The 27,655-nt window shown below is 38.4% G+C and overlaps 1 protein-coding gene across 2 annotated transcripts; it reads left to right on the forward strand.

Moving 5' to 3' along the window:
- On the forward strand, window positions 1-27,333 carry LOC110848201. 2 transcript variants are annotated; one of them, XM_035848495.1, is made up of 24 exons: window positions 1-992; window positions 1,075-1,975; window positions 3,193-4,211; window positions 4,303-4,682; window positions 13,738-13,962; window positions 15,066-15,420; window positions 18,892-19,348; window positions 19,429-19,472; window positions 19,547-19,623; window positions 19,734-19,823; window positions 19,893-19,956; window positions 20,092-20,206; window positions 20,394-20,480; window positions 20,731-20,968; window positions 21,056-21,351; window positions 23,832-23,859; window positions 23,946-24,301; window positions 24,373-24,602; window positions 24,692-24,726; window positions 24,930-25,195; window positions 25,281-25,506; window positions 25,587-26,414; window positions 26,598-26,724; window positions 26,815-27,333. In XM_035848495.1, the coding sequence occupies exons 2-24, from the start codon at window positions 1,121-1,123 to the stop codon at window positions 27,227-27,229; spliced, it is 6,813 nt and encodes a 2,270-aa protein (XP_035704388.1). In that variant the 5' UTR covers window positions 1-992; window positions 1,075-1,120; the 3' UTR covers window positions 27,230-27,333. The 2 variants fall into 2 exon arrangements, with proteins under 2 accessions (XP_035704388.1, XP_021951049.2); XM_022095357.2 differs by lacking the exon at window positions 1-992 and having other exon boundaries at window positions 1,070-1,975.
- Window positions 27,334-27,655: the final 322 nt, after the last annotated feature.

Consider the following 27,655-nt stretch of genomic DNA (forward strand, 5'->3'; position numbering starts at 1 on the left):
GTATTTAGTAGTAGTGCACTGATGGCCATTGTGTATACAGATTCCGAATAATTGTAATGTCCGTTGGCATCGTCCTTTAAGTAACACCCATGGATCCCCCTTAAGGCTCAACACGGGGATGTGATTCCGGAGATTCTGAAGAAAGTGAAGTGGAGTGAGTACAAGAAGTACCTTCATGTTTGCCTTTTTAGAGCGTGTACATACCGTGCATGTACATTATACAAGGCCCCTCCGTTTTCATACATATCTGTATATGCCCAGACAATAACCATGTAACGTAACATTGCTGCCGTAGTTGAGGACTATAATTTTGAAACATAACAGAAGTGGTGGTGGTTGTGTGGACCCTTTTCCTTGAGCTCGTTTTTTATCATCCAAGTTTACATTAACGCTGAGAAAGAATTTATGATACAAACCAACAACCCCGAAATAAATGGAGAAATTATTAACAGAGTCGAGCAGGCGAGTTAGTTGTATATACATATAAAATGTGGTAGCAGTACGCACTTACAAGTTGTACAAATATTCAGGATTAAGAAAATATAGAGTTCCGTTCAGTGAAATAAAGAAAGTGAATGAAGGGTTGCTCCTTAAATAGTAAGTGCTGAGCTGGGGAGAATTTCGTTTATTTGTTTGGACTTCGATTGCATGGCAAACACTGTAGGAATTTAGCACCAAAAGCGGTGAGTGAGTGGCTTTGGACGCTAAAATAAGAATTCATTTCCTGAACAAGCGAATGCATGAGAACTCGTGAATTAGTAAAATCCCTTAAATGGGCCTGATCAGATTTTTAATCTCGATAAGATTAAAATAAAAAGTGGTAAAGTTCAAAGTGGAAATTAACATAGCTCCAATATAATAAATAGCGCACGAAATAATTCCCTCATGTAGCAGCCGGACCCAAGACTGTATACTTTCATGAATTACATTGTCAGAATTTACACAACGAGAAAGGACCAGACTGAGCAAATTGCGTACCCGTCCGAAATGAGGTAAAATTCAGAACAAAACTATTTACGTTTGTATATACAAGTATATATTCAAATTAATTTTGGATAGTTATTAAACTTGCAGGTATTTCAAATTATTTTCTGGCTTAACATAAATCCCACGCTGGTGGATGGCCTTCAACAACAACGGCACCCAAGGAGGTCCTTCTTATTCTGCGGCAACAGTCAACAGCATGGAAGAAACAACTTCCTCTCAAAACGGTAACTGGCCATTTTCTGTCCGCTACACAGCTTCACCTTATCGAAAAGCACAGTCAGGGAAGATTGGTCAAGTCTCACAATCTGGACACAACAACCATCAGGGAGGCCATGGTCACTTTGACCCTAATCCGCTCCCAGGAGGGGGCGGATTTCAACCTCATACATCGAATATGAACTTAGTCAACCCCCATGCACACCTAGTTTTTCACCACCAACATCATAATTCACAGCAACAACAAGTTCCATATCACAACCACCCAGTTACTTTGAAACAGAAGCATTTTGTTGCTGAAAATGGGGCCCCGCATCACCCAACGCACCATCATTCGTCCACTTCGGCAGCACAAAACCACTTTCTCGACCTTAAACAACACCAAGAACATCAACAGCACTTGATTCATTATCGACAACGCCAATATGACCACCATCATTACGGTCTGCCCCTCAATCTAAATGTAGCCGCACTTCCGCCAGAAGTATTGATTCAAGCGTCGCAGGCCACCTTGAACAAGACGATGGACATTGAACTGCAGCAGCAGCGATTTGAAAACTTTCAGAATTTTCAAAACTTGGAATGCCTACAACAACACATTCATCTACAGCAAACTAATTGCCATAATGGTCATAATTCCGAAAAGGGAGAATTAATGAGCAATTGTTATAGAATTGGTCCAGAAAATCATCACTTTAGGATGCGGTATCCACCAGTAAATCCAAGAAACCGGGTTCTTAAACTCAGTGGAAATTGTAGCAGTTTAGAACAGGTATTTAACGCAGTTACAAATTTTACCTTTTGCCATTTATGAATCATCATCACACTTGAACCAACTTTGCTTAAATATGTCTAGACTGCTGGAGGTATAAGAATCCTCAGCGCATTTTTTGTTGCAAACGCTGCTGCAGACTTGACCAGATAAATAATCCCCTGATTTGCAGATTGTATTTGTCCCCTGTTGTTACACATACATACCGCATGCACGTACGAATATGCATTATCTTTCTAAACTTTGTTGTAGAGGATTACTGCGAACGAAGCAAAGAGATGCACACACACACATTTAATGGTGCAATGTATTCTACAAGAAGCAATAAATAAAGATTATAAATGACTCCGGCCAATTTGGCGTGTCAGAGTTTCTCATGTTTATCATGTAAGTAAACGACTGCAAAGTAAAATAATATCTAAACTATGTCTAGTACGATTTGGATTTGTATATTTAAAATCCATTGTGCTCGTCAAATAAAGTTATTCACGGCAATAACAAGAATAATTTGAAGGTCATTTGAGAGTTGTGACTTAAAGATCAATAAATAGAGTTTTTTGTATATTTATAAAATTGAGTTGAAATTATAGCAAAAGAAAGCAATTTTAGGATATTGCTAACAAAAAGTTTCATGATATAATTTCATAACATGTGAATAAAATTCGGCATTACAATGCATACAAACAAGAAAACTAACAACTTAGCTAAAGCCCTCAAATATAAAGTGACCGTGTCATGAGCAAAAAAAATACGACAAAAAAACTCCTTTGCATGCATTTGACAAGTTAGCAAGTTATTTTGCTATTTCCCAAAAATGCTGTCCTTGCCGATCCGATGTATCGAAAATCAATTGTATTATTTAATTCATAAATTAGAATTCTGTATACGGATCGTCGTTTCCCAGTCACAGTAATACCGCAGCATTTTGAGTCCGCATATATCCTTGCGTAATGCATCGCAGCTACCACATCTATGATGTGTCACAGTTAGCACAGGTCACGCTCCAGAGCCAACAAACAAAAGTTCTCAATCCAAGCGATTGAGTGAAATATGATTGACGAGACAATCAGAACAAGTGAGTGGTGAACCTAAATAATTCTGTAAAATATTCCACTTTTGGTGCAAAGTTGCGCATGGTTCAACAAAATTTAAGTCTTGGGAGTAAGTGTTTAGTATGTTTTTTTTTATTTTGACTAAATAATTTGCTATAATTTCAGGTGGAAGGACTTGACGAAGGCTACATTGAAGAGTTAAAGCTCCAACCGCAAGACAATCATGGCAGTCCACATCATTCAACGGCTGGATTTCCTCAACATCAGCAAAACTTTCTACTGCAGCACAATCAAGTACCCCATTCTCAGCCCCCAAATCCGCACCTTCCACAAGTTGACCCCTACTCGTACGCATACGACTCCCAAGCACATGTAATTAAAGAGGACTTGAGTGTTTGTTCTGCATCTGTAAATTCCTACCTCAACAAGAAGGCTGCAAATCAGCAACTTCAGCAGCATCTTCAGCAATCTGGTTATCATCCCCCATCACCTGAAGCATTTTTTCCTTATGTACAGCACACTCCGTCACTTATACCCCACCCACGAAGTAGGTCCAACCATTCCCACCGCTCTACGACTGGGGAAGAAGACGGCTTGGAGAATGAGTACGAAGAAATTTGTGATGTGCAAAAATACATGAACATTATCCCAAGTGCAGAATTTGGTGGTGAAATTGGCAGTAGCCTTGAATTTAATCAGCCAAGTGTAGAAGATACCACTCCGTCTACTGACATCCTCATCAATAATAAGTCACATAATGATGATAACCCCGTTGCAGCTGGAGACAGTTGTCAACCGAAAGTAGAAGGTGGTCATTCCAAGCAAGCCAGTGAATCATCGCTTACTTCGCCTCTCAAAAACTTAGTGGTCGTGGGCCCCTTGCCTCCGAAGCATTTCAAAAGTTTTTCCACCTCCACTGATGACATTCTTGCCGAAGTGGTTCAAGTTCAGAAAAAACATGATCGGGTGCTGGACCAATTAAATTTGGAAGTGGAAAATCTACTTTTGAACAGTTCTAATGCCGAGTTTACGCATTTCGAGGATAAAGATGAAGCAGGATGCGATCTGCAAGAGGTAGGGAATCACAGCATTGATGGATCTGGGAGCCCTTACTCAACTCTAATCGTTACGAAAGACGCTCCTCCGTCGACTATAAACTCGATTAATGGGTCACTGCCCTTTAGGTAATAAATCATCGTACATATTTATCTACAAAAATCTACATAAAACCTCCATAAGCACGTTGTACTAAAAAATATATATTTCTGTGAATAGATCGGCACATTCGTCCTCAGCTATCAATCAACAGTTTGGAACAGTCAATGCGTTTGGCACTTTTAGTCGGAAGAACAAGCAGGCGTGCGGAAATTGGAGCAGTGGTGTCAATTGTGAAAAGCTGATTATGAATGAAATGAAAGATTGTTGTAACAGCGTTGCTGCTGAAACGACTTCAAAGACCAAAGTGAAAATGAACGGAAAGTGCAAAGACGCGCAGAACAGAGATGGTTCGGAGGAGATGTGTTGTGGGGATTGCGGAAATAGAGGAGGGTCGAAACTGAAGGGAAAGTATCAGAGGTCCATGTCTCTCATTCCCAATTGGAAGATCAGAGATCACCTCATGCGACTCCCGTTCCTGAGAAGCAACAGTCATCAAGGTACCAAAATTATACATGTTTATCATTTCACACGATTCAGTGCACGTGATTACCTCATGTGAGAAAATCTGGGTGAAGCGGTTATGTATGGTGGTTACCAGTAATTGCAAAACCAGCGTCATCACATTAAACATAGTGCTAACCACATCTAATATTTTTGCACATTTGATACGGAGATGTGATAGCTCGCTTGGTTTCGTAGACATGCTGTCCCCGATATATATTTACAATTTTACTTATTTCACACTTTTGTATTTAACGAGTGGAATGTATGACCACCAGAAATTATTATTTATTATGAGATTAATTGGTGTCAAATGCTTTCAGTCACCCTAAATTTATGGCAGGCTTAATGTTGGAGAAGAAAATTTGGTCGCAATCAAAACTTTTTAATTACGTTGTGAGTACCGAGTAATGAGATCACGAAAACAGACCTTGATTGTACTTTAATGTTGGCAGTGTGAGTTTTCTAATGGTTGACTTTCTTGTGACATTTAATTATATTTAATTATGCTTCCCATGATAATTAGTTCATTGACTTGATGAACGAAAATATAGATATTTCTCTGGGTATAAATTAGGCTTTTGTTCGCATGATTGGATGATGCAATATTGCCAATAACTTTACAATTGACAGTTAAGCTGGAAGTACTAAAATATTGTGAATAGTGTTTCAATCGACACACCAAACATGTTTAAATCTATTCATAAATAACGAGATGTTTTCTAGTTCTTCAATCGTTACCCAACCCAGTTTCACACTTGTTGCATTCTGATCTTCCAAAAGCAAGAATGGGTAACGATTTGTTTCTATTGTGTATTCATGTCAGCTTCAAACATTTTCCAGGCAACGTCACGACAAGGTAAACCTTAATAACCCAGGTAAAAGTACAATGTCAGGAGTCCTAGGTATTAAAAACGTGTGAGGATTAAAAACGTAGGAACTTCAATTGAGAAAGTATCCAGTTTCTCTCAAAAGTCATGCAGTTGAGTCAGTAATAATTAATCATTACAAGTAGCCAGTAAATAATCCATACGTATTTGTACTTTGACGTGTAAGACTGTAAGATACACCTTAACTGCTGACATTTGAATTCGGCTTTTCAAACATAATCACTTCAGTGAATCATTTTTGCAGTATTTTATTTGTCAACTACGACCAAACCTTTTCTCCTCGGTATTTTGCCACACAGTTTCATGCATATGTACATAAGTATTAGGTAGAAAATATTTACAAGTCTAAAAATAGGTTGATCAGCATGGGCAATCACACCTTCCCTTCCCTTACACAACAACAACAAAGAAGTAATTAACTACTCGCACAATAAGATGTTATCTCCATCACTAATCATGCTTATAATCTGACAATATTGGCTTTGCAGACATAAATCGGCGTAATCGTTTGGTTCGGCATGGGTATTGATTAGTGTAGTAGCCAAGCTGCGTTTATAGACTCATGTACTATTTATTTGTCTAGTAATATCCATCTTTAGGTTTATAGTCGTATATCGACATAAGATTCATAGACAGATAAAATAGGCGTTAGGTTGTTGGACAGGGGGCCAATGTCAAAAATTGCTTCGCTCCGTTGTTACTACGTCCACTACAGTGAAAGTAATAATTGCACGATCAGAGTATTTCAGTACATTTTACGATTTTGTTTATATCCGTGACTTTGAGCCCATTCAAAATATGTCTGACGATAATTTCTGAAGTACGTTACAAATAATTTTGATACATCGGTCGGATGCCAATGTCGCCCAATATTCTTGTGATGCATATTTGCTTGTAGGTCGTTGAGTCTGGTTTAACCGTTTACAAAATTTGGGATCAAATACATATCTTTGATGCGTCGTGTAAAAGGAAATGTCAATCTCACTTTGTTATTATTAGTGTCGTTTACGTATCGTTGGTGGATACATGTAAAGTCAACCAGTTCGATATCCTTTTAGGTTAGGGGATGAAATAATGAATGATGATGCATTGCTAATGACTGCTTAAAATGCTAAATACGTAGCTGGGAGAAATTTTCCTTAAGGACACGTATGATCTATAATTAGGTTGACCCTGCATAAGTTGTGAGAACCCTTGACTTTCATTTGTATCGAGAAAGCATTTATGTACATATGTAAAGAGTCGAGATACGTATGTAGACCTACACTGACTAAACCGTACGCATATCGTCATATGAAATTATTCGCTATTTGTTGACAAAGATAAACCGGAAGGGCTGTTCGGGTGTAACAACAAGGCAAGTTCGGTGACACTTTCGTTTGTACCAACTGGCAAAACTAATTAGCATAATATTTCATATGGTGTTGTACATCCGCGTTATACCAGCAACGCTTATGTATATCTACATACGCGATTATATGTACATACTACATGTACATATGTGCACGTACGATACTCTTCTGCCAAACTTCTGCCACACACACAGCATTTCCTGAGACGTCCATATTCGACAATTTATTGTGATCTGCTCCGTTGCACTCACAAGTCAGTCCGTATGTATGCAATGGAATGGAGGTGTCATTATCATTGGAGGAGATGAAGTGGAGTCGAATATGGCGTCGTTTGAATTGAATAGAAGAAGTTGAGGGTGGATTAGTTTTTTATGATTTAGTTTTTTGCGTACTTGAGCTGCAATAACGACAACACTGATCCAGTGACTTTTTCAACTCCAGCTCCGGCCATCATCATCATCATCTCTTCTTGAAAGCGTTTATGTACCTCCTCTTGCATCACCAGCAATACAACCGCTTCGTGACTCTACAAATCCTGGTCTCTTTTTCCTCTCCTTCCTCTGAACAGCATGGCCTTTCTTTTCTGGTCTCAGACTTATTTCAGTCAGTCGGTTGGGGCGGACAAAGAAATTATAAATCTTCTTGAAATCTCTCTCTCGCCATGAGGAGGCAGATGAGGAATGGAACAAGATGCGTCGCGACGTGAGCAAACAGTAGAATGTCTTCTTCCTATTGAATTTCATGTTCTTTTCTCGAATCAGAATACGAAATGGAAGTGAAGAAGTCCGTACAAATAAAACTTACTCGAGTGCGGTGAAGAGTGAATTGTCTCCTCATTTTGTCTGTATTTACTTTGGAGTTAAAAAGGCATATATTTTATTATGAAAGGGGTGGACAACTTCGGAGGAGGTTTTATCACGATTTTGCACTAAAGTTTAAAGCTTTGCACCGATTTATGTATTTTGAAAAAATTTTGAAAAAAAGACCTTACTTATGCGATAAGACACGATCATCTAGTACATTTTATAACTACAACAAAGTGTTCATATACCAGAAATTCAATTATTTGAATTTGCTGGTAAATATTACCCCGACCTCATAATGATTAAGCTTAATTAAAGAAATAAAGCGACATTGAACGCGTTACTGGAAAACTAACTATAGCCAGACTTCTGTACTTCATCATCCAGTTCCATTTTTACCATCACAATTCATTCATTAAGTTGAAGGCCTATTTCCTCAATTTCCACATGTTGTCCATCTTGTATTTTACTTGAGGAGAGATGAATCATCTGCTCCCATGCTCCCCAACGTGCTACACACCCTTCACTATGTACATGCATCTATACATACATACATGATTAGATGATATAAAATAATGTATACTTCCAGCAAAGAAATTCAAATCCATCCAAATGTCCTCTCATTCTCTATTACGCATGTATGTACATATGCCCTTTGTCTTTTGCCAAGTATTAGCTCCACTTTGTTCTTAACAACAATAAACCGCATTTCGGCGTTGGTTTCTGTTTATGATGTGGTTAATGCAACATCATTAAGTATTTGATGTAACACGAATGAATGGTGTACAGGTAGACGTTTTTGCTGGTGCTTCTGTCTTACACAAGGCCTTCGAATCGTCCCAAAGTTTTAGAACAAGGCATGAAAGTAAAACCACCCTTAAAAAATGCATGCTCCAAAAGTTTATTGTCTTCGCATTAGTCCGTACAGCCAACTTCCCTTACTTTTATTATTATCCCTTCTCTGGCTCTTCGCCATCATCCCTTATTTACTCCCACGACTGGAACAACTGCTGCATAATGTGTGTAGGTCTGTTTCTTGTGCTTACCATTAAGTCGCTATGTACTCATAGCACATATATGATCATCGTATGCTGGGGTTAACTTTATTGTTAAGTTTTATATGCACTGAGGAGAAGGAATTGTACGTAACAGCAACCCTCTTTCGACGGATGGATGTGGAGTAAAACTCGAGTGGTGTGTGGTACTCGTAGTCAGCGTATTAGTGTAAAATTTCCCTTTCATCAGTCTCAACTGAATCTCGCTTGTTCTTTAATATTAAGCATAATAACGCCATTTTTATTTACTTGTTGTTTTCGAAAATCACTCGAAACATATTGCCGGAAACAGCTCCGCAAAAGTTGTTTATTTTGCATTCCAACCGGAATTGAAAAGCCGAAATTCCGAATGCCAACCAACCAGCCAGACAACTAAATACTAGTCATAAAAGCCAGAAACAACTTGGAAGTTGCATCCACGAGAAGACTTCAAGTTCTGCTAAACTCGACTTAATTTATTTTTTGTCCTGTCTCTGATTTGCTTGGCGGAACCGGAATTTTTTGTGCGAATTCTCGTCTTATTCACTTCCCAACTTTTATACAGCATATTTCTTCACAAAAGCTCACTGACAGAGTCAGTGTCGAACTGTGAAGGTGGAAGCATTTTTTCATGACTGGCGCACTCGCCTGCCAAATTTCTGCTAACAAACTCTCTCAACGAACGTTTTACAACTTTTACATATTTATACGTTTTTCCTCAGTGGAGTGGCCGTTGTTTCAAGTTGGAATTCTAAAATGTTTGCAGTGACGGCGGAAGTATCGTTTTCTGTTCCTAAATTAAAGTGAAAAAATTCAAAGGGATACATTAAGTGACATCGAAATCCTGGGCTTGTACTTTTCAGTTTCTTCGGAAATCCGATAAAGCTAAAAAATGAAAGTGTCAGACAAACTGGGATGCATATGTGCTTATGTATAAGTACATATGCACGTAGGTAGCCAATACGCTCAATCGTTTAATTGAAACTGGCGTCTCTCCCAATTTAAGCTTGTTCCGTTGAATAGCTTGTGTTACAGTGAACTTCCATATTATTCCAGACTCCAAACTATGGACGAGTAGAGCCAGTTCACCAAAAATTTACAACCAGTCAACAACTTTTGACCAAGTTGAACTATTGCACCGTTGTGAGCTGGATCAGAAACACAGGACTTGATGACGATAAACATGGTGACATTATTATTTAGAACAGATGGATGGGTTTGTTGAACTAGCAGTAAAGAATTAATTACTGACTGGTCTGGAGATTAATTGAAATCATGAGCCCGGAATTATCGGAATAATTTAACCAACACAGGCTCAGCGGGCTCCAGCAAGGGTTCGTACTTTCGATTAGGAATAAAAGTGAAGTGATTTTAACTGATTGAAGGTGAAGAGGCGATGCAGAAATGAATTCTCTTGAAGATCAAATCATTTTGACGCACTGTAAGTCTAAGTCATTCAACTTGAATTGATTAATTGTAAAGACTCGACAAGTGTACGTACACACCTGCTTTATGCATATTTGATAAAATCAGCAACAATTGATGACGATGACGAGACGAGATGAGTAAAAGTGTTATAAAACTAGGAGGTGAACCCAGCGCGTATATATTTTTTTATACTTTTAACAGTTAGGCTGTAGGTTGGACATGATTTAGGAGTTGCCGAATATTGTATGAAGGTGTATGCAATTCAGATTTTTCCCTCTGCCCGATTGATTGGAATGGGTTTCGGTCAAGTGTTGAGTTCGGATAATGTTGGCTCAAAGTTCTAGCATGAACATGATGCAAAATTATAACCGGAAAAAGTTTGCATAAGAACTAGGTTATAATGAAAGCTGTATTCTGGGACAAACATGTCGTTGAATAAGCAAAGACCAATAGGTCATTCTCGTGGAGGAAACTGTAATCGCGAGACGATAGAAATCATCAAAAGCTGTTATTTTTGCATGTATGGATACAACTACATACATTCAACATTTGTGTGTATATATTTGCAAGCAGTAGTATAAAAATGATCTCTTTTTTTAAGAAACGCGTTTTCATTATTGCCATTCACCTGAGTGAATGTAGAAATACGCTGTTTTTATGAACGCTGTCGTACTAATTGCAGTCTGAGTCATCTGCATATAAGATTAGAATATAAAATCATGACCAAATTACTAGGAACGCTGCTTGCACAGTAAGCTTTTTTTATCTATCTATTTATGTCTGTACATATAGAAATACATGTAAACATACAAACTGTTTTACATTTGATTACACAAACCAGGAATGCTCCATTTCAGGCTACTACTTATTTATTGTAAGGACGACCGGGTTATGCTCATTTATTACATGGCAGCATCTCAAATATATTGGAAATTATTTAAACGGTTGGTCCTCATTATTAGTCATTAAACGCTATCATCTTGCCGTAAATACTTTGTATGTACGTATACATCTACAAATCCAACCTCATGAAGTTCACTCGTGTTGTTTTGTTTTTCTTGTGTGTGTACAGTGTACTGTTTCTTCCTTAAAAAATATTCATCAAACTTGGGCCAGGAGCATGCAAGTTGGTTGCATTATTATAACAATCCTGCTTTTGATTGGAAGAGAGGGGATGAATAGTCCAGGAAAATCAAGCAGTTTGCTTCCCTCACCATTTACCAGTGGTAAATTACCACCATATGCACATGATCCTCCTACATTTAATTCCTTCTATGCCAAGTACCACGATGCTACGTCGTACCAGAGCTACCACAGAAAGTGAAGGATTTGTTTGTAGAGTATGAATGCATTCATCTGCATGATTATTGTTAGTTACTTGCTTCATCGTCTTGTGAAACGAGTCATCGCTTGATCGACTCCCATATTGTGTTTCTGCAGTTGCTCATCTACGGCTCTAAATATCTCAACCTCTCATTTCTCACAATCTCAGACGCGTCTCAGACGGAGTTTTACATTTTGGTGTCATCATTTATAAAACAAAAACAAGAATGAGCATTCTAAAAATCCTAATCAGACACTCACACATGTGCACACAGTGAATTTTATTTCAGAATCAGAAATTTATGATCAAAGGATTTCTTTGCTAGAGTAAGTATTTTACGCTGTTTATGAGAAATGATTTTGTTTTTGGTCCGACGGTGAATACTACAAACTCTTTACGAGGTTCTCTTAAAGTGCTAAGTATTAAATGTCCTGAGAAAAATTGTTATTGTGGCAACGCCATATGAAACATATATATGCATCAAAAGTACGTGGTATAATTGGAATTTGAGGAGAAATAACAAAATACCAAAGACGTTGCACATTTTACGATGCAGTTTTATGTGAGAATTTTAAACTGCGTGTTATCCATGTTTTCAAAAAATTAAAGCGTTGGTGTGCAGAGTTCATGGGTTTATTTGTTCACGTAGTAAACGTTTTCTTCACATTGTTCCTTGAACTATTCCGATATAATATTGCAATAAAATAATGCATCATCTACGGATTCAACTTTGTGGTTCTTTCATCGTGCATGCTGGGCGGTGGTGGTGCTGATGACATCATCCACTTATTTAGACTTTGTGTGAGAAAATTGCACTGCATAGTGTTCAATGAATACTGAATCGGACGTAGTCTTACAATCGTAAATATTATACTTGTTAGCCTTTAGTTGGCTGCGATGATAACGCTAAACTTTGGTGGCCTAAAAGGAAATTGATCTTGGCATTCCCTTCCCCTCTCATCGGCATTTTGCTTTGAACTTTGATCCAGTTTAACCATGCTCATTGAAATTTTTTATGCGTACTTATGTACAACTACACGGAACACTGCATACATAAATAAATATGTCGCTGGACTCAAAAACTCGTCTTTACTCTCCATTTAGTCCATGTTTTGTTCAATACAGCAAATTTATATGTCAAGTGACAAACCGCGTTGTACGATTATTTCCCATTTTTGATGGTGCAGTGCATTATTTTTAGTTTATGCCAATACGTATTATTAGCAAGTCAACTTGTGAGCGTAGAAGTATGAAATTGGAGAACAGTTAACAGAAACCCGATTCGAATTTAATGCCACAGTCAACATACTCTCGGCATTTAAGCTAAAGATTAAATATTCAGGATAATCAACGACATGCATTAATTCAGAATGGCACTCCTACGTGTTACTGCTATGAAGTAGAAAGTATGTGATCCGAATAGGCCACCCAGTTTGATAGTTCATGTAGCTTCAAGAATTGGTCTCCAGTTTTCCTGCATTTACCTTCTAGCCTTCAAGCTGTTATCTGTTTAAATATGCCCATTTCCTATTGTAAACACGTTGGAGTTACACAAGCAGTTATCTCTCTTCCACGGAAAGATAAAGTTTGGAACGTGGGATTTGATGAGACCTGAAAATGCACGAGCAATGATATGAAAAAACTAAAAACATTTAAACCAGTCTGGACAGCCTAATTAATTTTGCTCGATGATTGCAACCAGTTAAGTAATTTTTTCTCATGAAAGAAAGGAAATGCAGAGGAAGCATTTTTTGTAATACTTCTTAATGAAAGTGACAGTTTTAATTGTCACTTGTTCATTGTTAACATTTATTCAGCTTACCAGCTCTCATTAACTGCAAACTTGCGCACATATAAACCTGGCTTAAATCCTGATTGTTCATGTTCATACGAATGAATTCTCTATTATCCCGTGCATGAAATGAAGTGGGTTTAATAAATTTAACACAAATTTCCTTCTTTCGCATTCATTATGCGTGAATTTTCCAAAACCGCAATTTCCATCCTGAAGTTCCACAACAGCATGCATCCATTTCATAAATAAATAAACAACCCAAAACCATAAATTTTTAACATGCAAGTGTGCGTATCCTCCCGTATACGTACTCGACTAAATATTGTATTTATATCCAACCGATTAATATGATAAGGAGCAGCAAGCTTTATATAACTCTGAAAATCAGCTCCTTTAAATTTTCCCCTCTTGTTCACCATTTGCAGACAAAGTGAAGAAGAGCGAGGGATTGTTGCCCCACTCGCACTCCATTTCCGGTGGCGACTTTCCATCCCTCCAGCAGCAGCAGCAGCAGGCCAACAATAAGCACGCCAACAACCAGCACTCGAATAAGTGCAGCATGAACTCTGCCGTGGTCACCGAACAGCAAACCTCCGCTCCTACCCCTCTCAAGAACAGGGCTTCCTCCGTCGACGAGTTGAGATCAACAGGTGCGTCACCTCACTGATTTTACATGCTCATATAAATACACGCTATGTGTACATTGCTAAACTGAACATACAAGATGCACCCGGCTACCCGTCCGGAAACTTTTAATTGCAAGCTTGATATTACCGTCTTTTTTGACGTGTATAAAGAATAGTCCGCTCATTTTCGGTCAATTTTAGTTGTCAATTAATATCTGCAACCCAATTGTAGGCAATGTGCTAAATAAAAAAATATCTCCGCTTCTCAAAATGCTCTCTTAAGTAATAAATGTGTAATAAATTTTCGACAGCCACGAGACGAAAAGGAGTGGTAGTAGCTTCACGGTTGTATGTATGTGCATATTAAGCACAACGTTTACGTTGGCCTGGGTCATTCATTCCACTCGATGATAGATACTCGTTATGATAATTTGGTATAAAGTTGAGATGTATAATACTTATTTAAATCTGTAGGGTTTTATAATGCATTACGTACAGCAACATATCATGCAGCATAATAAGTCTATAGTAATTTGTGTGGCAGTATTTTATGTGTGGTGAATGTGTTTCATGGCCAAATCTCAATTCTTCTGTTATTGGACGGACGGCTAGCGAGACTGGCCAAACCATCATCATTATCACTATGCGGCAGCGTTGTCGTCGCCATCCTGCTAAATTCGCAAGCAGTGTAGTTTATGTCCATCTGCAGAATGGTTGTCGATAGGTAGTGTTTTACAAGGGTAAGTTGTACAAGCATGGTTTTAGTCAGTTCGTAGTGGCAGCGCTAATTTGTACAAACTTTAGATAAAGTTGCTTGCTAAAACTAAAACTGAATTGAAGGTTGCAGATTAGTATTTTAATGACGTTGTGCAAGTTCTACAGTGCTGATGATGTTAATGGATAAGCAAAAGCAAAGTGTGCACTAGTAATTTAGCGAGTTATTCAATTAATTATGGAATATTAATTATCATTGGTGTATTAGGAAAGGAGAAACAAGGTACCAAACAAAAATACAAGCTTTATTTATACCATCGTGACTTATGTATATGTTAGACTTCTTTTGTCAGTGCATGTGACAAGCGTCTAACTGTTATCAACTACAATATCGTATTTTTTTTAAATTCCAGGAGAGGAACACTGGTATTCTGCCGATTCGGACACGGAACTCGACAGTCTCACAGCAATTGCTCCTCTACCACCAGCCCATTCCCCTCCAAATGACCAAACCACACCCACCTTCAACCTGAGTGATAATAATGCCAACAATCCAAATGTTACCCCCGTGAGTGTAAATGTGAACTCTGTGAGTGTGAACCTCCACAATCTCAACGGTGTGAACCAGGACCAGGAGAAAGTGAACTTGAATTTAAACTACCACTTGAAAGGAAAAACTTTTCCCTTGGTGCAAAGTGTTGGGAATATTTATTCAAATTGTGGTAACAGTGACTGCAATGGGTCCAGAATGGATGTCGCTACCATTGGGTAAGTGCATGACAAATTATTATTTTCTCAATTTCTCATCAGCACACCAGTAAATATCCGGCGTGGTTCTTCTCAAAACAGAATTTTCTATAGAATCATGATCATAATGGAGGCATCTCAAAACAATATTTGAGTGTAGTTATAGGAGTACATATGTAAGTAGGAGATGATTGCCTTGACTGCTGTGGTACAAGTGTTGCACGAGTGTTTTAGCTGGAGAATACTTAATGATAATTTGGCCTTGGATTTTTTGAGGCATTTTTCTTCATGGAAGTTTGAAGTTTTTTGTTGGTGAATTTTAACATGAGCTTTGACTACACACATACTGCTGGCAAATGTTGGGATGAGAATATCGGATCGTGAGGAGAGTGAATGAGAGTTGAATCACAATCGCATACATAATATGTACACTTATCATTGAATCTCATCATCATCTATCATCCATTTCGAGTCATTTGAATCCACAGACAACCCACGCTGGCAGCCGAGTGCATTATGCAATTAAGGCGAAAGGTGCATGCATACAATAAAAGAGACTACATAAGACAACAGGCTGTACATTTTGGAGCACGTGAGAATAATTTGCATTTACAAAACACACTTAAAATGTCGCTTTAGTTTTAACCTTAGCTGATCAAGTTTAGCATTAAACTCGAGTTGATTTTGTATTGGGTCGTAAAATTCATGGACAAATTTAGATACATTGTAAATACAGAAAAGTAAATTTTAGTGGTATGCGCTCATTGTCACAGGATTCGTAATGTTGCCAAATGTCTGCTAACGACGTCTGGAATACAATGAAATGAGGGTTGAAAGGATAATCTCCCTTTTTGTCTTCATTTTAGATAGTTTTTAATTTAGGTACGCGCCGTATGTTGCCGAAAGATGATAGTAACACACTCAAAATGCATGCAACTACTTACATAGCTCGTGTTTTTACACGGCCATTACTGCTTCTGTGTCCAATATTTTTGGTAACTCTCCGTCTCAAAGGTGGCCTTTTGGTAGTTATATAAAGCATAAACGAGTAGTTTTTTGGGTAGGAATCAAAGGGATGAACACGAGGGTGAAATAGCTCTCGGGTATTTCCTTTGTACAACCAATTGAATGAGTGAATGAGTCACTTTTTCAAGTCGAGTTGTACATATCTATGCATGCTCTCCTGGTTCATGCTTTATGCGGTATAATCTGCTTTTAATTGTTAGGAATTGATTTGTAAATTCATAATAAATCCTGATGGTCCAACTAATTCCGACTTGTTTAATTGGAGAATTGAAATTGATGACAGCGATTATTGAGCACATTTAGTTCTCACGGTATCCAATTAGTTGTCAAGAATGTGTGAGAATGTCTTAAATGCCGTAAATCAGCAAAAGGAACACCTCACTTCTGACTAGATTGTAATTAAAGAGAGGATTTGTCAGCTGATCTGAATGTGAATAAGACTAAGGACAAGTATTTTAGGGTCTGCATATTATTATGTAGTTATCACTTACTGTCTCGTTTTTCAGCACGTTATATGTATGCACAAACGCATAAACTTTCAGCTGCACAGTATTTCAATATTGTCACCTAGCCATATCATGTGTGCAAAGTCTAGCAAATAATTGTGAGATGATTAAATCTACACCATGTTTAATTACGCTGTATTAAACAAATATCACAAGCTGTTATCAAATAAGTCGCAGCTAAGATTCTCATGCTTTCAGTGACAAAAAAGGTCATCTGAGTTACATAACAATTAACAGATATCCACTTTCTTAATCCATTTCCTATGTTGCATTTTAGTTTGCATAGGAAAGACAAGCATTTTATTTTTTGCTTTATTGCTCTGATCCGTCATTGTTACATAATCTGGTTTGTCACAACTTTGTCCAATGTATGTTGAGCTTTACTTTGTGCCATTGTTAAACATATCCAAGCTAAAACAGTAATAAAATGCAACATTATTTATGTTATATGACATTCACTATGAACATGAACTCTTACTTCTGTAGTTAAATGTAACATGATATTTATTCCTCTATTTCTTCACATAATTAATGTAAACAGTATGATTTGAACCTGACAACTTTGATATTTTATTCGTTTATTCGACCCCAATAAAACCGATGACAAGACAAAACAATGAGATGATAAGTAACATGTATGCATAAGTATTGTAGAAATATTTGGTAATCTAATTTTCGGGTCAAAACTTGCCTTTAGCAATTGCGCATCTGGAAAGATAAATATTTTTAAACATAAACATAGTTCTCCACGCAGTTCCCATTCGCCATTCTATTTTATACTCAAGCCTCTTATCTCATGTCAAATAACAATATTGAAACAAAACATTTAATATTATGTCATTGTCATTACAGCTGACGTTTTTATTATCCACTCCACCCGTGCTTAAAATTATGCAAATTTGTCAATTGTCGACTTTGAGGTTGGTTTAAGTCATAGCTAGTGGGTGTCATAGTGGGTGCAAGTGCTTGTGCGATTTCAATGCAGCAATGAAGCGAACTTCGTACCTAATCATAAGTAAATAAATGTTTCGTTTTAAGTGTCTTAACTTGCAAGGAACAACTCGTTAACAGTTTGCACACATTAATCTATGCAAACGGTCTCGCGTGTCTCCCACTTTGGAGATTTTGAAATTATAATTTTCTGTAATGGCACAGTTATGGTGCATCTCATCCAGTCATTGAATGAGTGGATTTGTTTAATTGATTTTTAAAATATCTCAAGGCGTATGAATTATATTGTATTCATGGGGCAGAAACTTTTGTTCCGTCATTCGTCATCCGGAAAGCAACATATTTCAATACAACAATATTGAATCTGAAGAGTTAAGTATGTATACTCGAGTACATATATTTATGAGTAATTTAACTACGTATGATGAGAAGAGAATTATGTATGTACTGGGCATTGTGGAGGTCGACGATGTTTCTGTTTTTCTTCAACTTTTATTTGCTCAGAGATTAGACAAACAAACAGGGATTGAATTAAAATTGGATTATACATGTAGCCTTCCAACTACTCTCCACAAGAACGCATATAATAAGTCAGCGGATATTTATAACAACTCTGCAGGCAGATAACTTCATATACAAGAAAGAACATGTTCCACATGCTATTCTTCGTACGTGCATATTTCATAACAATTTTAGTTACTGCCAGATGGAGGGATTTTAAATAACTCTAAAGTTATACTTAACGAGATAAGAAGTGTGCAACAAACGCGTAATAAATTAGTTTCAATTAGCAAATACATTAGAACCGTCGTATCAACATCCTAGGTTGATTAATTCTACAAATGTGCATTATTTAGGTGTATGTGGTAGGTGACGTTTAGCGAGATTATGCATATAACACTACACTTGTTTAGTACAAGCATGCTGAAGTGGTAACATTTTGTGTATAGCAATTACAATATCAACTGATGGCACCAACTTAATAAAGTTTTCTTGAATTTTTTTTTAGAAATGGAATCTCTGATGTCCCCAAAGCCCCCAAATTTCGACGACCGGTGGTAGGTCTAAAGGACAAATGGAGAGAGTCGTGGTCCTCTTCTTCTGCAAATCCTAAAACGCTGCTCAAGTCAACGTCAATGGAGGAGGAAAATCGTCTATGGTTACGATGGTTCTCCTTACGGAAAAACTCTGCCTCGGCCAATCTGGACAATTCCTCCAATCATATGACCTCATCAAATGGGGGTCATCGCCACTCAACCCTCCCACAGCTGACGGAGGAGGACCTTAAGCGGATTTCTTTCATGGAGGACGAGGAAGGCTACTGGCCACGCAGGACGGTCCAGCCACCTTGTCTTCCTCCCCCACCTCCAGACCTTTCGGGAGACCAACTAACCCGGAGGCACATCGTTGCTGCCATTGTGCACAGTGAAAACAATTATGTGGCTGCATTGCAACGACTAGTCAACGTACTAAACAAATTAAGACTAATTAATTATTATTACTTCAATACATCAATCTAAGCCGTGTAATCCTTTTGTGTGCATAGGAATACAAGAAACCTTTGGAACACAGCCATCCGGCCATCCTAAGGTTAGTATATAAATATAAATAAATCTTTTATACCATGATTTTGTCCTGGAAAGTAAATGCAATTTTTTCCGCAGTCATTCCAAGATATCCGCAGTATTCCACCGTGTTCCTGAAATACTCCAGTGCCACTCTTTGTTTCGCATCGCAATAGGTAAGATCAGTCGATCGGCGTGATATTACCAAAAATAATTCAGCATTTGCGGATTCACAATAATATTTGTACAAAACTACCAAAACTAATAAGCTGGGAATACTTTTCAGCGGAATGTGTAAGGAAATGGGACACGGAAGAAAAAATCGGAGACGTGTTTGTCGCAAGTTTCTCCAAGAGTCTCGTCCTGGATGTTTATTGTGAGCAATTATCACGTTATTTGTTAGTTAACAATGTGCATTAATGGTTATGTATTTTATTCTGTTTAGCTGAATTCATTAACAACTTTACTTTTGCGCTGGAGACGGCTAAAGTGGAGGCGAGAAAAAAAAGGTTAGACAATAAATTATTGGCAAAGCTAAATATTTGTTTTTCAATTTAAATTTGTGGAGGTGATCTGTGTGAGATTTTAAGAGGCCGTCCGTGGTATCCAGAGAAGTGACTGACACTTTTATTTTTTGCTTTCAGTGCCTTTGCCGAATTTCTTAAAGTGAAACAAATGACATCTCATGACCGATTGAGTTTATTCGGATTAATGGTGCGACCCGTTCAAAGATTTCCACAGTTCATTCTTCTATTGCAGGTAAACAGACAATTTCATGAGCACCCATTATTGTAAATATGACTAAAACTTATGTAACCTGTATGCGAACCCCGAATCTACTGATATTTTTATATATGTACATAGGTACATTTTTGAATCCGAATGCAGTTTTTTGTGTGTGTTGAATTTAATTTCAATAACAATTTAATTTGTCTAAAATTACCAGGACTTACTGAAGAATACACCGAAAGATCACAAAGACAGAATGAGCCTTCAGTTAGCTCTTACCCAGCTAGAATCGCTGGCAGCCATGGTATGCTAGTTTTGTCTCATGTATTTTACTATTTATTGATGAAATGATTATTCGCATGTTAATTTTATTTATATTGTCCATTTATTTGTTGAAATCCGTCTACTTCTAAATACTTTATTCAGAGACTGTCAAATAATAATAATAATGAATAATAATAGCAAAAGACGGACGAGCAAAATAACTGAACAAGCCTGAAATCTTGCAAGCTAATTCAATATTAATAAATAACTCCCATCATAAATATTTTTAGCTTAACGAGAGGAAGCGGGAGAGCGAGCAGTACCAAGCTTTCAGAGAGACAATCAAGTCAATCGGTGGGGGCAAGTTTGTTCTCCTCCGATCCATCGTCGATGATCCCAATAGAATCCTCCTCCGCCAAGATTTAGTCACCCAACTAGAGTTTGACAGCTATGGTTCGACAGTGGCCAAGTCAAAGACGAGGAAATTGCTTCTGTTGAACGACATGCTTATCTGTACAACAGTCAGCGGTAAATCTAGCTACATTTTTTATATAACAAAATTGTGTATATTACTTGTGGCATTTATTTTACATTACACTTTTTGACACATGAAAGGCTCATCTGCCGACGGTCATCCTTCTACCTCACAATCAACTGCCCTCTCTCGAAAAGGGAGCTCCGAGGGTGAACCCTTCTCAAATGGAAGAAGAAAGTCAGAGAAATCCGTTTTCAAGTGGTCGTACCCTGTTCGAGATGTCGAGGTTGAAGACATCTCAATATCTCCCACCATGAGCCGTTTCGTTCAGAACAAAAATTCCAACTCGGGGAAAACCTCTGCAAGCCACACTCCCACCACGGAAGAGTCCTCAATGTCCATCACCCTGTTGGAAGAAATGCAATGTTTGATGCAGGTAAATGGTTAAGCATGATAAGTTTAATTGATAAGATAGATTAGATGGTGATTCTATGGTTTAAAATAATTTATGCGAGACTCAGTTGAGGTTTGGTAGATACATAAATAGTAATTGCGAAATTCATTTATGTATGCAAGCAGAAAATAATCACGTATAAATGTACAAATGCTGCATAATGGTACAATTAGAAAACAGATCATATAGTACATTAGAATATATTGAAAATGTACAATCACAACAATATTACGAAATCAATACAAATACGGTCGGTTATAAGATTTAAAAAATAATGTCCGGTTTCCCGTCCATGATGATCAAAGGTTCCAAGTTGACGTTGAGTTGCAAACCGGTCCGGATGGCGAATATCATGTCCAGCAATTCAGGATACTTGACACTGTTGAAGTGTTGGTCAATCTGATAAATAATGGGACGGATGTGATGACCATCTTTCTTCAACTTGAGCATCGAAGCGATTATGGTGGAAAGGCTTCCTAAATATTCAGCCTGGAGAGCGGTCTTATCCATCTCTGCAGTGTCATCCAGAATTTCTTGGAACAATGGGACAATCGTGTGTGCCAACCCCGTCAGAGCCGTCTTCTGTTTCCGGTGGGATTTACTCCCAAATCCAACCACCACAATCGAGTTTGATGTGCTAACGCCGTCGTAAATTCCTCCTTCTTTACCATGCCCTTGGTAGCTGTAAGGCAGGGTCTTGACAATTTTGTCTTCTGGTGGGAAATAGTGGGTCGGACGGAAGTTGTAGTCGAGAGGCAGAGGAGAAGTGGAGAACGTCAACCCATTCTTGTTGACAAACTGTAGCACCTCGTCCCAGAACTGAGAATCCGCCCCCAAAAAATGAATGAATTTCATCTGCAGAATTACTCGATCCGTTTCTGTACTGGCCAAATTATGGAAATGGACCAAAAGTGACGTCCCGACCTAAGCAATTACAAATTATTCACAATTCACATAACATGTGAATGTGTTGATAGTAAATTAAGCGAGTTTATAAATAATGATTTAACTTACACTAATTACATTGTAACGTCGTGTTGCTTGTGTGGTTGTCATTGGGAGGGACTGGTCAATCTCGAACCAAAAAGGGACAATATTCTCCCAGGTTTCCGGATGCTCCTCTTTCATCACATTCACTCTGTCGGTCATATACTTATCCAAAGTAGGATAATTTGTACGGATGGATGGGTTCCTCACGTACTCGTTAATGTCCTCCTCTGTATAGGTGGTCATTTTCAGAGTTGGGCAGAATACTAGGATATTGGGATTGGTGTAATTTTTCACATCCCTGAGTAACATGACCTCTTCAGTCTTCTTGGAGTGGGGTCTGCAATATCCAACGACTCTATCCTGAAATACATAATACGTACATAATGACACATTTAAGTAATTATCTACATAACATTATCACAAGTACAAGATATTTAACTTACTACTGAAAGGGACCAGCAAGATTTAACGGTGCAGATTTTATGGACAGATCCCCCTCCTGTTTTCGTGCCCCAGTTGAACTGTTGCCCTGCAACCCTTACTTTGAAGTAGACATTGGTGCCTTTGAACCACCTCACCATTACGTCCTGACCGTTGTGAAGAATTCTGGTGACCGTTCCATCGCTCCGTTGCAAACTGCAGACGTGTTTGGATGGGTCGTCGCCTATCTCCGTCATCATGGCGAGAAACTGAGGTGATGAGTCCATGAGCATATCAGTTTCACCTGGTTGCTCGCCCCAACGAAGATGTGCCTTAAAGGCTTTGAAAATGGACATGGCTACCCCCTCCGGTCTCCCAGGCCAAATCTCTTCACGCTCTGTTTAAAAATATAACATATCGAGAAAATCAGTTATATGTACATAATTAGTACATGAATAATAATAATACTGGAGGGGAAATGATAAATAGAGAAATGTATCAAATCAATTCATAAATGGTATAAATTTGACAGTAACAAAATAAATACATTTTTTTTACCTACTAAATCCAACTGAACTGGGTCATCATCACCACTGTGTAGCACGGTCACTTGGAACTTGAGTCCTTGGGGATCCTCACTTTGAAGTGCTTCTGGAACTGTGAATTCTAGCGAGCGACCATTGTATTGTAAAAAAACATGACTTTTATTTGGTGGTTGTTGTTGTGCAGTTTGTGTACTGCTCTTTCTGCCTTTCTTGCGGAGCGGAAGAGCCTCCTCGCTCGTTTTCCCCTCCATTTTTCTGGCTTTCCCGGACATGACGACAGAGTAAAAATATCGAAATCACTAGACAGTTGATCCTTCGAACTGAATAATGACTGACCTCTTCGACTGACAGAAAAGAAGTGATTATCGAACAGAGAAGGAGTCTCATATTTATGCTATTTTGTAAGGCGTCCCCACGCCACGCTCACTTCGGATGATAATTTAGTGTCCAAAAATACATTTCTTATCACTAACTTTAGATGCGTCCTTCGTTTTTTTTTCTTTTCAGGACTATGAAGTTTTGTCTCGAATATTAGGCAAGCACAGAAACATCAAAACATGACATAATTATCACCGCCATAATGTTCCTTATTGTTACAATTTGTTTTCCAAATTCTTCTAGGCAATGTTTCTACCCTCAAGTCATCGTACGACGGGCTCTCGGTTGCTTCAGTGAAGGACTTGATGCTTGAAATTCAACATCAGATTCGATGCAGAGATGAACAAATTTCATATTTCGATTCGAGCTGCCTCGTTCTCGGCATAGGTGTGAGCGGTCATAAGGAGAAAGTGGTTTTCCAGATGCAAAGTCCTCAAGCACGGTCAGCGTGGATTGAAGAGCTGAGACTGGCCCAACTTGCTCTCGACCCAAATAACAGTCCGGCTTGGGATATTCCACAAGAGAGTCCGTACCCATTGCACAAGTTGCCACTCTTTGTCAAGGCCATACCTTTAGCCAAACAACCTCATCTTACCGTTGTAAGTGACGTAAATCCATATGAGTTTTTTATGACAAAAACTAAACGTTGTGATTATTATTCATCATATAGGTTAAATGTGGCTGCTTTTTTACCCACACTTTTGTGAGCCAAACTGGTAGATCCAAAATTTTGGATTACCTGTGGACTTGCTCTACAGATGGAATCTCATCACATCTGACCGCTTTTCGGTCACAGCAGAATGTTCTGAAAGAAGTTTCATCTCTCGACCTGGTCGAAGAGAAGGTGAATGACATGCTGTTTGTGCAAGGTTATATCTGGGTGGGGACGGAGAGCAGAAAGTGAGTTCTTGTAAAATTAATGTAACCTTTTAGAAATATCTTTTTAATATCAACATTTTTTTTGTATATTTACAACTATTGTCTTGCAGAATAATGATCTATGATCCAGCAAACACAGAAAAAGGTACGTAAATGTGTATAAATACAAATAGCAGACAAATCAATGCAACAATGGTAGATATGTAGAAAACCTCGTGATAAGGAAATTCGAAATCATGAATTAAATGAACGTACCAGTGTTACAACCTTTTCCTTTTGAATTTCCTTCAAAATAATAAATATAAGTGAAATATTTTTATTTTTTAAACATTGCATTTTGGTTAACAGGTCCAATTGCTCAACAAATTTTAACTGATGCCGTGCTGAAGCTTCTACTTTACAATAACAACGTATTTGCTGCCCTTGCTGATGGTCATTTGGCAATATTTTCTCAACTAAACTTTGAATCAGAGTTGCTGGATAAATTTTGTCCGGAAATTTTACTACAACTGGGAGCTGACAAAATTGTATCTCTATTTGGATCAAGGGAGCACGTTTATGCAGCATGTGGGAGTGCCATTGTAACCGTCAATTCTACCACATTCACAGTCGAGGTAAAATTTTTCAGTTCAGTAATTTAATTCACTAAATAGTAATTACACATGCAGTGCTAAGTTTTTCCCTTTTTCAACAATGCAGAGAAGTGTGACACTAAATAATCACAATGGTCATATATCTCACATGACCTGTTCTGGAGTTGGTCTATGGATCACCACTCACGAGAGCGAAACCGTGTGTCTGTATCACCTCGAGTCATTCCAACATCTTCAAGATGTGAGCATCAGGCCTTCCGTGTATCGAACTGTACGCGATTCATTCCGAAGGTCAAAAGGTGTTTTTGTCACTTGTCTCGTAGCCCACAAAGGTAAATTGTTGATATAAAGCTTGTAGAAACAACAGGTGACCATTTTCTCACCGTATTACACAATTTGGCTTATATTTCAGGATGGCTTTGGATTGGAACAAATCTCGGTGTGATTCTCACAATCCCTCTTCCTCGATTGGAAGGGGTGCCAATAATATCCACCGGTAACGCCAACGTTTCTTATCACGGCTTCTGTGGACCCGTGACATTCTTGATGCCACTCATGAAATGCGCCGTTCCTCCCGCTCTGCTCCCAACTTCCGCTAAGAAATCTGCGGAGAAAACTTCAAAATCAGTCAGCATGAAAGACACCGACATTAACTTTGATAATCTTCAAGTTCACAACGAAATGCAGCCAGCAAACATTATTGACATGCCTCAAATTTCGAATGACAAAGTTGAAGATCAATTGCTATCATCAGAGACCAAATCTGCAGATCACGCTAGCACACCACCTCCAGAACCTCGTCTGACAAGTCCACTAACCATTGAGGTTGACGTTCCCGACAAATCTGCAAGTCCAGATGTTGGGGGCAATAATCAAGAGTCCAATAGTCCCATGTCGCCTCCAAGTACGAATGGTGTTAACCTCCGCTCCAGAAAACGCAAAGATCGGGACCGTGGATCTAATTCCAACTCGCACAACAATTCCTCCTCTAGTACATCCTCCATCGAAAACTCATCTCCATCTCCCAGCGCCATTGCACAGCCTGGAGCATCAAAAACTCTGGTCGTGCTTCGAAAAAAGAGCTCAAAAGACTCGTTAGTACAAATGCGGAACTGCAAGACTCTCCCAAGGGGTGGGCCAATACCTTCAAATTTGAGATTCAGCATTGACTCGGATGTTTACGGCCTCTACGGAAACCTCATCAATGTTAGAGGCTTGGAAGATGAAGGCCGCTTTATTGGTCAGTGATTTACTTGAACCAAACATCCAATAGTTATTTATCTATATTAAATATGTGCGATTAGTTGTCACACACATGCATAGTATTTCGCTTCGTGCACGCCGTGGTTTGATATGTCTAATGAATTCTAAATAGAGTCCGATAAATTTAGTAATCGAGAATTTAAATTAAAATATTTTTCAGACCCACTTTATGACGCTTTGAGAAGAAGTGACCCTGAACTTAATTCGCTGGATGCAAAAATCAGTACCTTGGATCGTCGCATGAAGATGAGGATGACCCGGCCTCGCTCCCTTGACTTGAGCAATTGGTAAGAAAAAATTTTAAAAAAACACGCAACAAGCGTACTATAATAAGTTGTACAAGATCTAATAAATACATATTTGGCTAATTCTTCTAGGTCTGTGGATTCCAAAATTTCGGCGTCATCAGACGATTCCAGTGTAGGATTGAGCAGCAGTAAGGGCGGAGATTTCACGATGCATCTTCACACTCCATCCGATACGTCGCCTACACCTCCAAATTCTAGAGAGAATACTAGCGAGATAGACTCGTCTACCGCTGTCAACGGCGAATCTGGACTGAGTGCCAACAATTTCCCTGTGACGTGTTCTTCTGCGGGAACAACTACGGGACGGAAGAACAGAACAAAAACCAAAACTGGAGGCCCTCACCAAGAACGCACGATCTTGGTGGTGGTTGGGGGTCGAGGCTATCTCAACATGAGGGCGATGGCACAAGAGCATTTTATTTCGACTACAGACACCGAAGCAAAGAGCTGTCCCCACTTAACGCTGTGGCAGATGAAAACGTGAACAGTTTAATTTAAAACCCTGCAAATGTTTTTAATGTAACTTGTAAACAAATGTATTTTAAAGTATAAAATAAATATAAGTGCAACGTTCAAATGCTGAATTAATTGTTGTTTCTCCAAATTGTTTATTACTTTGCATCGATATGTAAAGAGAAATAAGACAGCATAAAATAGATGTTAAAAATCATTGAAAACTGCTGACGTGATTCAAGTCGTATTCGTCTTGCTGCAGTTTGTTTGTGCGTAGGTACGGACTTATGCGTTCACATTTCATATTTTTAATTGGCACGCACTTGATCTCATCCTCAGCCATAACTGTTAGTTCATACATGATACATACCTACCTACATATGACTGCATGTGTACCCATATGCATTTCTGGTTCACTTGAGGCGAGGCGAGTTGGTGCAAACAGTAACTGTAGTTT

This window comes from Folsomia candida, unplaced genomic scaffold (genome assembly GCF_002217175.1).
Source record: "Folsomia candida strain VU population unplaced genomic scaffold, ASM221717v1 Fcan01_Sc001, whole genome shotgun sequence".
NCBI classification, from domain to species: Eukaryota; Metazoa; Arthropoda; class Collembola; order Entomobryomorpha; family Isotomidae; genus Folsomia; species Folsomia candida.